This window comes from Pteropus alecto, unplaced genomic scaffold, assembly GCF_000325575.1.
Source record: "Pteropus alecto unplaced genomic scaffold, ASM32557v1 scaffold3, whole genome shotgun sequence".
In the NCBI taxonomy this organism is placed as follows: Eukaryota; Metazoa; Chordata; class Mammalia; order Chiroptera; family Pteropodidae; genus Pteropus; species Pteropus alecto.
The window spans coordinates 5,363,225-5,376,180 of NW_006442484.1; the positions used below are offsets into that span (position 1 = coordinate 5,363,225).

The window sequence follows — 12,956 nt, forward strand, 5'->3', positions numbered from 1 at the left end:
GATGAAATTGCTGACCAGCTTTTAGTAAAGATACAGTGGAGGATATTTGATTCATTAAATAAATGGCGGTTGGAGTGGGGTGTGGGTGAAGGTAAGCTTAGGGAGGAGCCTTTTACAAGCTAAAATGAAGGTTTTAATTAGCATAGAATGTATAAATACACTAAAATGTTTCCAATTAAAATACATTTAGCAGAATTTTAATGTGTTTATCAGAGATACTACATTTTAAAAGTTATTCTTTATTTGTGAAATGTTGATTTGTTCAGTATATTATCTGATGTTTAAGTGGCTGAATTCTTTTTGCAAAACTTCTATATCATTTAACTTTGATGTTGACTCATATTTCATGGTTTCTGTTGTTTCATATATTCTGTTTTAGGAATTGTTTTGTATATCTCTTAATTTTCTCTATTCCATCAGCTAAAAAAGATTAGATCTTTACTTTTGGCTGGTGCTGCTGAGTATGATAACTTCTTTCAACATTTGCGACTTTTGGATGGAGCCTTTAAACTATCTGCTAAGGATCTGCGGTCTCAGGTAGTGCGGGAGGCTTGTATCACGTTGGGGTAAGGATTGTGATGCTCCAGATTCTCACACATCATAAAATAGCCTCATCACAGAGCTTCAGAGATGGTTCATTGAATCTGACCAGTGGGTCTTTTTATTGTTACTTCTGACTAGTTCTCCAGACCCATTTAATTACACTTTTGCTAGTACTTTCACAATATTTCTTGCCCAATTATGTAAAGTGTGACAGATTTTAAACTTTATTCAGTGACTCAGCTCTGAAGCCTCTATTTTAAATTTGAGTTGTTATTAATAATACAAAAAAATGAAATTTATCTATTTCTCATTCTTCATTGATTTTACTGACAGGATATAGCATGATTATCAGAATTTTTGTTTCTAGAATAGTACTATAGCTGTAAAATTAAAGGCATGTACTGCAGTAAAATTGTCTTCTGGCTAAACCTTTGTTATTTGAATCTGGAACTTTCAAGTGTATCAGAAAATCAAAGCAGCAGCAACATAAGGGGCATTGCAGCTGTTTTAAAAGTTTGGCTGCAGTCATGTGAAGCATGAATATTTTATGGTAAAAATTAAAGGGCTAAAGAAAAAAATGAGGGAGCGTTTTCATGTTTATGTTTTACGACTGTATGATCAATTTGTTTGTTTTTTTGCTATTTTAAGACTAATTAGTTGGAAATGGTTTATTTTAAAGGAACAAACTCTTGGACTAATAGCTGTTTACCAAGTCCTCTACATGTACACTGGAAGGATCTGAGACTTTTGTTCTTATCCCTAGATAATTTTAAATGAAGGTTCTAAAATGTTGAGGTTTATATTCTTAAGTGTTTGCAAGAAATATAACTACAGTCCAGTATTTATTTCTTATTTTAGGCATCTGTCATCAGTTCTGGGGAATAAATTTGACCATGGAGCTGAAGCCATTATGCCAACAATCTTTAATTTAATTCCAAACAGTGCCAAAATTATGGCCACTTCTGGTGTTGTAGCTGTTAGGTTAATCATTCGGGTAAGTATGTTTTGGGGCTATACATAGAATAAGCAACTGATAAATATTGGTGGTTGATAAGCAATATTTAGAGGCACTTTTCATTAGAGTGACTACATATAGTTGGAATCATGTTATATATATACAATATTGGCCCTTTTTTCACTACTTAATTATAGCACATGAGCCTTTTACATTTCATGTTGTGAATTTCAGTTACTAAGGTGTTGGTGATCATAGACCCATCATTGCTCTTAAATATTTGAACATCTGCATCTGTTTCTGAGTTTCCACTCTGTTCTTTGTTTCCAGATATCACTCCCATTCTTCCCTCCTTAATCCCCAGTTATTTCCACTTTAGGTATTTGTGCTGTGGTTTTGTTATTCATCTGCAATTGTTATTTAGTTAATTATATATAAGCACAGAAACAAAAAATTCTCTTCAGTTAAGTTTTCTAAACATGCATTTAGTTTTAAATAATTATCTGAGTAATTTATGTACAAGGTTTTAATAAAACCTGATAGTTCACAAAGGCTTAAAATAAAAGTTCTCCATATCACCTCTTCTCACCTTCAAGTGTCTTTTTCCCAGAGGCAGCCCTTGTAGCTGGGGCTTGATGATGTTGACTAAAATTGAGGCAGAATACTCCTGATTATTGGGGTTACTTACTTTGTGTTATTTTTAATTCTTAATGCACTTTGAATCTTAAACCCAAAGCCATTATTGGACATTTCCATTGAAACGATATCAAAATAAATTGGTCTGCTGACCACTTTTGAACTCACTCAGATCTCTGCTGCTCAGATAGTTCAGACTTTGTAACAATGATTTGTTTTAATTTTAGACTTATTTATATGGTGTCATGTCTGATTTGGCTCTGTAAATTTTGTCATGGCCTTTGTCAATATCAAGTGATGCTCTTTCCTTTTTAAACTTAGTGAAATTCAAATCTGAACATGTATGTGCTTTGGGTAGTTTAGTAAGGAAGTAATTGTCTTAGTTTTGTTTTATTTTTGTATTTTCAAATGTTTATCTCTCTTTTTTTTGTTGTTCTTTTCCACAGCACACACACATCCCTAGGCTAATACCTGTCATAACAAGCAACTGTACCTCTAAGTCTGTTGCGGTTAGAAGGTAAATTTTAAAACCGTTTCCTTTTTACTTTTAATTGTTTAAAAACCAAAACAAATTTCAAATTTTCCTCAGTGGGAGTAAATTTGTTTGGAATGTTTAATATTATTTAAGATTGCTGTAATAAATGTCTTTGGAGGAAGGATTTATGATCTAAATAGTCAGAAAAGTAAATTTGGACAATCTATTGTGTGTGGGGTAGGAAGAGAAGGAAAGAGGAGGTCGGGGAGAGAGGGAGTGTGCTCTCTGGTGTTCCTTCTTAGAATAGTGCTAGTCCCATCAAGAGCTCCACTTAATTATCTCCTGAATGCCACATCTTCAAATACCATCATATTGGGGATGAGGGCCTCAACATAAGAATTTTGGGGTAACACAGTTCAGTCCATAGCATTTAACACTTCTGGCCTCTGGTGTTAAATGTGAATAGCAGCCTACAATCTGTGACAATAGAAATACCACCTGCTTCATCAGCTTCTGAGCAACACACCCAGATTGCTATTCTTATATTTAGTCAGAGCGAGTGTCAGTCAGGACCATGTGTCTTAGTGCTGAAAGAAGTAAGAGGAACCATCTGGCCTAGTCCCTCTGCCTTCAGAAAGGTAAAGAGAACCAAAGAGAGTAGTATAACCAAGGCAGTGTGCTTTTCTGTTTGAACCTGTACCTGGCTTTGTAGAACTTGTAAGAAATGGATTGTACAGTCTCCCGCCTTTATGAAGTTTATAATTTAGTTGGGGGATTAAAAACAATAATGCAAAGTAATGTGAGTGAGTTACAGCATATGTATTATGGATTTATGAATTCAGAGAGAGCAATGATTAAAACCAGCTGATACATTCCCGAGAAGCTTCATAGCGGGTTGAAAACTGAATAGCTGTTTGAAAAGAGAGAAGTTCTTACCTGATGTGTTTAATTAATGTGTTTAAATAATGCCAACATTATAGACTTCTGTGTATGACAATCTAAAAAGTTGAAAATAAAACCTAAAATACTTTGTTCTAACACATTTATGGTAAGAATTAGCACTAAAGATGGCTGTTTTCTCTAAGGGATAAATAAATATAGACATATGTACACACACATTACAGAAAAGGGGGACAAGAAAAGTCAGACCAGTAAATGATATGGAGGAAAGGGCAGAAATAGAATAAACATGGCCTAGGTTGGAGCAGGAGTGGGGAAAGTGACAGTAAGGAAATGATGTAGGCATAAGCCAGGGTCTTTCCTTGGAGAAAGTTTGCTTTACAGACCCCACGCTCTCCACTGTTACCAGCCCAAGGACTGAGTCAAATAGCTGTCTTGTGTGCTTCTAGAGTTTCTTGTGCTCCTGGCCTATGGTAACTCTTTTTTGACTGTCTTGCTCACTGGTTGTGTCTTGGTTACCACTGTATCTCTAGCATCTACTGTAGAGTAAAGATTTATTAAAGATTTATTGAGGTTTCGAATTGGGAGGATCATGGAAAAAGTCTGGTCATTAGAAAAAGATTACCTTTTGATTTGTTTTCTTGGAGGTTTCCTAAGACTATTAAGATTTACCCCTTCAAAGCTGGATATCCTGGACGTCACCCAAAGTGGTGATACAACCCAAAGGAGATGAGACTGGAATTGTTTTAGTGCACAAATCAGGCCAAGAAAGATCACAAGAAAGGATGTTGAAAGATTAAAGAGAGGAAAATAGCTGAGTGTAGCTAGAAAAAGAATATTTTAAGCACTACTTAGGACCATCTTAGGAGGAAAATTTGACATTCTGTTTTTCAGATATTTTTCTTTTGCTTTTTTTCTGCAAGGCATTCTGTGAATTAATGCAAAGACCGATTGCCTGGTTTTGTAATGTACGTTGATCTTTTTGTGCATGTTTACATCCTGTATTAATGGATTATATTTATGGTAAAGAGAATGATGTACCCTTTTAATAATGTTGCCATGAAGCTCAAGTTTCTGATTTGGAGGGAACTTTTGTATCCTGTTCCTATATATCTCTCTGTGATTTTTCTTTTTGACCACTATAAATGCTTAATTTTTTCATTTGCTTTGGTTTTCAGTCAATTCTGATTCCATCTGTGTTCTGTTTTTTAATCATAAAAATTAAAAGAAATTTACCAATTATAAAAGGTAGTATTGGGTCACTTAAGAAAAATTTTATTTTTACTAACATACAAATTACTAAGTTACACATACTTTTCTTTATAATTTCAGGCGCTGTTTCGAATTTTTAGATTTACTTTTACAAGAATGGCAAACACATTCACTGGAACGGTGAGCATCTGATTTGCCATTTTCTCCTCTGAATTGAATCTTGTGATTTAATGCTTCAGCAAGTAGTCCAGCCCACTTTCTGTCAGAAGTGAAGGAATCTAAGCATTTGTTCACATGACTGCTTTTGTTATTTCTGCTGATGTGAGGCATGTAATATTGGTAGAAGTCTTTAATGAAGTTTATTGATTGAGGCATTAGTGTGACTAGAGAATATGGGTAGGTGTGCACTATGACAACTTCAAAGCCATTATTGACTCTTCGTTGACCCTGATTCTGTGGCTTGAGCTTGACAGTCCTGTCAGTTCCATGAGGTAAATGTTTAAAGCTGTTCTTAGTAGGCAGAGTGTAGCTCTTAGGTCCTTGAAGGAATTTCAGTCATTTGAAAATTTCCTTTTTTGATCTCTTTATATCAAGAAGTCAGCAGTTTTCTCTTTAGTCAGGTTGGTGTATGGTAAGTGTCACATCATCATAAAAAGTAGGATAATGACAGAATTCTTGAAGAAGCATGGCTCTTAATTTTGAGATTCTTCCCCCGCCCCCATTTTTAGTTTCTGTCAATCTTAGGTGCTTGTTATTCTTTCTAAATTTGGGGAACTAGATGATGATATTGTGCCATCCATTTTTTTAATGGTTTATTGTATAGTTTGTGAAGAACTTTACAACATGTCAAACATTTTATTAGAGTGGAATTTTATAAATTAAGTACTCCTGGGAGCCCCATTTTATATTGCATTAGTCAGAGGTGAAACAAAGACAAGCCTCCCACAGATAAAATTTCATTTGAAAATAATTTTAGTTTAGAAGATAGTCACACAGTTTTTCAATATTCTTGTTCTTTAATCTCTTGAATATTATATTCTCTTTATTTGGTGGTACTTTTGGAGTTTAGAGGTAGAAAGTAGAATGAGGGATTTAAGGTGGGGACAAGTGAGTAAGGCAGAAAAACACTAAGAACAGGTGTTGCCTCATGTATTCATTCACCTCTTAGCTCAGTGTTTGCCACTTAGCAGGTACTTACTAAATATTTATTGAATGAATGAAGGAATGAGGCAAAGACTTTGAATGGGCTGGTAAAATCAGTAACTAGTCTTTGTTCTGTGAAACTATTCATTCCTGTCATTTCCCTTTTTTAAAAACTTCGTTAAATGTTTAATGAGACTGTTTAATGATTTCTTCTCAGCTAGGGTAGAACATAACTAAAGAGAATACCTATTTATAAAACGGTTACATAATTTTACAAAATCGTTCATGATACATAGTGGAACTTGAAAAAACAATCTGTTTAATTATAGAAATGTGATGCAGATAGCTCTTTAGTATTAAGATTATTATCATTAAAATTTCCGTAGAAACTAGTTCTAACTGTGGAAAAATAGGGCTTTGTTTTTTTGGCTCATAAAAGATTGAGCTAAATAAGTAACACTTGAAAAAAATCAGCCATAAGTTAAAAAATCACACCAGAGAGTAAGGTTATCAGGGTAGTTAAGTGGGGATGGGTACTGAGACAGAATTAGAGGATCTGCAAAGAGTGTCTGATTTTCTAAGCTGCATGTTAGTTGATTCACATGGCATAAAGGCTCTAAGTTCCACATTGCCATTTTGAAGTTATTTCTCATACTTGTTTCCATCCCCATAAAACATGTTAGTGACTATTACTGCTTTCTTTTCTAAATATTTAGACACATATCAGTATTAGCTGAAACAATAAAGAAGGGAATACATGACGCCGATTCTGAAGCAAGGATAGAAGCCAGAAAGTAAGTGTTTATTTGTACACCACTTTTCTATTCACTACTTTTATTTTTCAGATGCATTATTTAGATTACCTTATTAAAAACACATTAAGTGACATGAACATTTTTCATTAATCAGGACTTTTATATATGACCCCAAAAGGCCATTTCAAAATATTTCTGTAGTTTTTTGTTTAGGAGGTTGTTCAGTGCCCAGACCTGAAAGTGATTGCATTATTTTAATTTAAACAGGACTGAGGTAGACAACGGAATGGTCATTTTTCAATTTATGAGACATTTCTATTCCTAGAATTAGGAAAGCACTGTGTGCAAGCCATAATCCAAGTCGACTTCTTTTTTACTGTGAATAATAATAACCATCATGGGGCTCCTTTCCCTATGATCACATCTTTGCAAGCATCAGGTGGTTGATAGGAAGTGTGAAGCACCGTGAGGGTAGGTGGAGTGAGCTGATGCTCAGGATTATCACAGTGGTAACTTGCTGTGGCTATTTCACATTTGAGGTAGTTTTGCCATTATTGATTCCGCTCTAGTCATGTGGCTATGGCCCCATACAGTCAGTACCTCCCTAGGAATTATTTTGTTGTCATGATAGGACAGTAAATACCAGAAGTTTCATGTTAAGACTTTCTCCCTGGCAGCGCATAGATAAGTACTGCCAGTTTTGCACCTGTGATAGTTTTTTCCTGTGCTTTTGTACTTGACCAACTCTTCTCCTTGACATAGGTTAAAATTTATTCTCACTAGCCTGGAATATGGTGGTTTTACTTAGCTGCATTAATACATCTTGATCCCAGTACTTGTTGCTTTTTGACTGCTCTCTCCGTTAAATGACATTTCTCTGTTTTCTGAGTTATTTGGCGGACCTCACTATGACACTGAAGTGCTTACCGCAATCTCATCTTGGCTAGTGCCTATCTAAATAAGGGACATAATTAATAGTTGCTAAAAACTATTAGGAATGGATTTGTTAATGATCTACTTATGCTGTTTTTAGCCTTAAATTGTTTTCTCTCCCTTCCCCAATTTTTTCTAGTTCTTTAGTCATAATGCAATACAGATTTCAAGTAGCTCTCAACATCTTTGCATTTTCTTTTGTACATATTATCTAAGGCAATTTTAAATACTTCAAGTTGATGAGCGTCAAATCGCATGGATAAACGCTACCGTTGATGAGTCTCACTCCCATGTTTTAAGTATAGTTCTAAATGTTTTAACTCATCTTCCCTAAGGCTTTCCAGTCTTCTTGAAAGTTAGGCCCTCTAATTTCCAGTTGTAAATGAGGCTGAGATTTAGAGAAGTTTCGTAGCTTGCCCAGTGTCAGTAAACCATGAAGTTGTGAGGTCAGGATTCATCCCGGGACTCCTTCGTTCAGTCTCTTCCTTATACCATTTTGGTACTAGGAGCAGATAAACTGAGGATTCTAGTCCTTGAAAACGTTACATGGTGTACTCCAGAGCTCAGTGAAATACCCGTTATGATTCACTCACTATAACAGGAATTTGTGTGTTTTCCCCGAGGTGCTACTGGGGTTTCCACAGTCACTTCAGCAGAGAAGCAGAGCACTTATACCATACCCTGGAGTCCTCCTACCAGAAGGCCCTGCAGTCCCACTTGAAGAACTCAGACAGCATCGTATCTTTGCCTCAATCTGATCGCTCCTCTTCTAGCTCTCAAGAGAGTCTAAAGTAAGGAATTCATTAGTGTGAAATTTTATATTTAAAAATTTACTGCATGAGAATGTAAATTCTGGCTGTGTTTTTACATATATGTGCCTATTATAATTCCCCCTTACTTCAGGTGGGTTCTGGTACTAGGTAAGATACTGCGGGAATGGTAAGAAATAGGTAGCCTTGATGTCTGCCATAAGTAGTTTTTAGTTAAATTCATATGGTAGTCTAATAATACAGTTTTCTAGTAATGTAAATGAATTATTCAGTGTCTTCTAAGAACCTGTATGTATTAACTTGGAGATAAGTTTGGAGAGAGAGGGCATTCAAAACTTGGAACGTAAGTATTATTGTCTTTACTCTGTGTTTCTAATGTGTCTCTAGTTAAGACTTCTCTCAGTGTGTTTGGAAGATCATCAAAAATATGATATTAAAGCTTTTTCTGAAATTGGGGGTTTATAAGATTATGGCCTAAATTACCTGAGAAATTCTGAAAGCTCTGAAATAATTCTTCATTATCATAACTTCCAGTTATGATTGTATTTGTATTAATGCAGATAAAATGCACATTTAATAATAGGTGTATACCTTTATTTTCAGTCGGCCACTCTCTGCCAAAAGAAGTTCTACTGGAAGTACCACCTCTAGAGGTAAGACTGACAGTGTGGAGATGGTGGTCCCCAGGAAGCCTCTGTTATTTACCTCAAGAATTGCTTAACTGCTCTCACTGATCGTAACTGACTCTGACCAATTGCCTCTTACCTGCCAGTGCTGGCTGGCTCCTGATTGGCTTGCTTGGAGCGTGCAGCCTTCTTCCCCTTCTTGGCTGAAGCAAGGCGGACAGAGGACGCAGACCCCAGCTTGGGCAACGGAATCAGCCAATCACCATCCACTTCATCCTCTCTTTCCCCCTCCCTCCCCTCTTCTTTTTTTCCTCGCCCCGCTAGCTCATGTGCTCCTGGCACAGACTCCTGGCGTGAGGCCAGCGCCCGGACTGGACAATTGTGATTGAGGCTGGGGGGAGAGAGGATGGATGATTAAGGAGCAGAGGCCTAGAGAGAGATGCGGAGATTTGAAAGCCGAGATGGAGGACAGTTTTCTGAACATTTTCTCAGGCACCTGACAAAAAAAGAAAAAAAAAGTAGGCTGTGCTGTTCCCAGAGGCTGCTCAGTGCTGGAAGCCAGCAACCTGCCCTCAGCTTCTTCTCAGGTTTACAGTGTGCTGCTCTGCTCTGAGTGCTGACTGTTCCCAGCAGAGCTCTATTTTCCCAGGGACCGTTAACTGTAAGGAAGACATTATCAGGATGACTTAAGCAGGCAGAAATTGAGCTTTGTGACCTTTTCTTGCACACCTCCCTCCAGCATGTATTTACTGCCACAAATAGTACAGCTCCTTTACTCTGATCACTTGATAAGAGAGAGAGTAAAGACAACTTGTGATGCTCTGAGCAGCAGCTGCAGCTTGGTAGCTGTTAGAGGTGAGAGAGTGGAATGTTTCCTGAAGGTGGGGGAAGGGGGGGCATCTAGGCAGCAGTGCATGTTTCTGCCACAACGCGAGCAAACTGGCCAGATGTAAACTTTTATTGTTTCACTTCTCATATTAACCAGAAATATGGTCCATTTCTTTGGGGTTTATGGTCTTTGATTCACAGGAAGACAGATGTAATAGGTGTGTATAATTGTGGTCGCTTTGAATTCCCTCAGCATTGCCTGGACTCTTTGTCTTCAGTGACTGTGAGAAACTTTGTTATAAAGAAGAACAAAACGTGTTTTAACAATATACGTTTAAAAGTCTAGTGTAGTCCTTACTAACATGTCCTCCTTTCCCACTAAAGGGTCTACGGTTAGCACCAAATCTGCATCGACGACTGGTTCCCTCCAGCGGTCTCGAAGTGATATCGATGTGAATGCCGCAGCCAGTGCCAAATCCAAAGTCTCTGCAGCTTCAGGCACCACGCCATTCAGCTCTGCAGCGGCCTTGCCTCCAGGGTCATACGCATCCTTAGGTAACCAGGCCCCTGCCGCCTTTCCCCCAGGTTCTGCTATTTGAGATGATACTTTTCCTCTGCTCACATTTATTTCTTTATTTAACTAGGTATAAAAAACTGTATTTGAGGAAATGCTCGCTGTTGCAGGGCTGATGTTTAAGTATAAGTAACTCTGCACTTACTTCATTGAGTGTCCCCCATTTTTGGAGCAGCATCCTTTTGGTGCTCGCGTAGTGCGTGGCACTGAGCATGTCCTTCCCTCAGCTCCACTTCCTGTTCGTGGCAGCCCAGCCAGCACCTGCACCCCCTTCCTTCTTGCCACAGCTGGATTTTCTTGACACTGGTGGGAGCAGAGACAGAAGGGTTTTAGTGAGTTCACCAAAGATAGTCATCGTACTTAGATATTTTCTAATTTGGGAATGTAATAGGAGTAGCGAAGGTGTGGCAGGAGGGGGAGAGGGATGACAACAGAAGAATGTGGTGGACTTATTAACCAACAAAGCCATATTGTTGTCCTTCCATGTGTCTCCTTGTGTGAGGAGCATGTGCGTACTCTTAATGATAGCCTGAAAGATTTAAAAAATTTTTTTTCAAAAGGATTACTATCTGACAGTGATAGGTTGCTTTCTTAGTTTCTGGGCAGACACTTAACACCTGCTTTATATAAGGCTGATAGTTTATTTCATTTTATTGTTAGAGCAAAATCATACAAAATCATACAAATCTGGGGACTTAGCTATATCAGTTGTATTTTGGATTTTATGGAGATGAATACAGTTTAAACTTCATGAAACATTGAGACCAAATTACTTACCTGGTTTATGAATTAATTCCAAAATCAATTCTAAAACTAATGTTCTAAAAATGTTTTGCACACTGAAGTGTAGTTAGAGACTAGCAAGAGAGGATAACTAGGCCCGCTGTTCATTAGCTTGGTGACCTTGAGCAGGTCACGGAACCTTTGAGTCTGTCTTCTCTACCCACAAATTAGTGGTAGTAATAGCCATCTAAGTCAGATATATGGGATACATGAATTATATAAAAGGGAAAGAAACTGTGATTATGATAGAAACATTAATTTGAAACATTATTAAATTATTCTGGAATGTTTGTTAAATCAGTTTTGTTTTTTTTATGGACATAACACAGACATGGATATATTTAGCTTGGGAAGAAACCCAACCGGAGCTGTTGTTTTCTACCATTTAACTGTTGTAACATTGCGTTGGAGTTTTTATGATAATTATGTTGATATGTGACCACTGAGCAAGAGGGAAGTCAGAACTCTTCTTTGCTATGGTGAAGTAGTTCTGTTATTTTTAGTTCAGTTTTTTAATTACTTACCTGTGTTTCAATACATTTAACCCACCTTCAGTATTTGTAAATAGTATTTGTTTCATTGCTAGCAAACTTGAGTAAAAACCAGCATTTAGAGTGTTCAGCAGCTTGTTTTCTGTGAGTATTTGGGATATTTTAAAGTTGCAGTGTAGACTTCCCTCAGTGCTAGAAAAAGCACCCAGGTCTGTCTTTCTTGTGATGTAGAACTGACCTTTTAGAATCATTGATGATAAATTTTCAGCCCAGTATTACCTCCTCAAATAATAAGACTGGAGTATTCCCACTTTCTTACCTTTTCCTGGCTTCTCAACCTTTAACTTTCCATGTGAACATAACAACAGAAAACAAACAAACAAAAAACACCCTGAAATATAACATCCTACTGAGAAGTTGTTGCAGTTACTGCTTAGGTTGATGCATTATATCTGTGGAAGTGTAGCATTAAAGCTGACGATCCTTTTCCAAACTTCTAGAGTCCAGACACATGAGGGAAGATGTGGAGTCCGTAGGCCTTGACTCAGGTACCACGCTGTACAGCTTTGCTGCCGACATGTAGTTGGGATAGGCATTGCTAGAGCTAGCTTCTCTGAATGTCTTACCTTCCTCTGCCCTTTGAGTGACTCTTTAGTAGTTTATAGTCCTGTGTGTCCCCTGTCCCCACCCTCCCTTCTGCTGGTACTTCATTCCAAGAAAAAGGAACTCTTTAAAGGATGAGGTTGTCTAAAAGAAAAAAACAATCACTATCAACTGAGACTCTGTCCTGGGTTGACCTTTTTTGTGTCTTTTTCCAAAGAAAAGAGCACATGATGCTAGGCTGATTTCAAGATAAAGCACTTTTACTTGCTTCAGACTGCTTTGCTGTTGAACTTGTTTCCCTTTTAATTTTATTTTAAATTGTACTTTTGCCTTTTAAGTAGCTAATAACATCTGCTTTTTAAGTTTTTTAATGTTACTAACTGTTCCCTGTTATCCCTTCCCTTGTTTTTTAATTTGCTTAAAGACGGTACTGCCACTAAAGCAGAGGGTAAGCGGTTTGTTTCTGTGATAGAGGTGTGTCTCCCTTCCCCCGGTCCTCTGTCCTCCCTGAGCTGCCTCCTGCCCGCTGTCTCCTTGAGGTCCCCTGCATGAGACTGCATGCTCTTCCCTCCACTCTTCATTCTGTTCCCACTGGGTTTTTGCCTTACCTCTACCTGAGTTCTCCCTCCTTTCTTGTTCAGTCATTGTTCTTGTGAATTTTGGCACTTAAGTACATTGTGTGTACAGGTTTTTAACTCTGAACCCAGGCTGGGGAGGAGTATTGACGTG

At 37.5% G+C, this 12,956-nt stretch overlaps 1 protein-coding gene across 1 annotated transcript in view; it reads left to right on the plus strand.

The window, feature by feature from the left end:
- Positions 1-12,956, plus strand: part of CLASP1 (cytoplasmic linker associated protein 1) — a gene marked incomplete at its 5' end in the record, with an annotated part of 217,294 nt that overhangs the window by 101,967 nt on the left and 102,371 nt on the right. The window contains 8 exons of the mRNA XM_015596443.2: positions 421-566; positions 1,402-1,537; positions 2,581-2,651; positions 4,842-4,901; positions 6,581-6,658; positions 8,176-8,343; positions 8,926-8,975; positions 10,161-10,331. Coding sequence (XP_015451929.1) covers positions 421-566; positions 1,402-1,537; positions 2,581-2,651; positions 4,842-4,901; positions 6,581-6,658; positions 8,176-8,343; positions 8,926-8,975; positions 10,161-10,331 — 880 coding nt within the window. The remainder of the gene's footprint in view (positions 1-420; positions 567-1,401; positions 1,538-2,580; positions 2,652-4,841; positions 4,902-6,580; positions 6,659-8,175; positions 8,344-8,925; positions 8,976-10,160; positions 10,332-12,956) is intronic.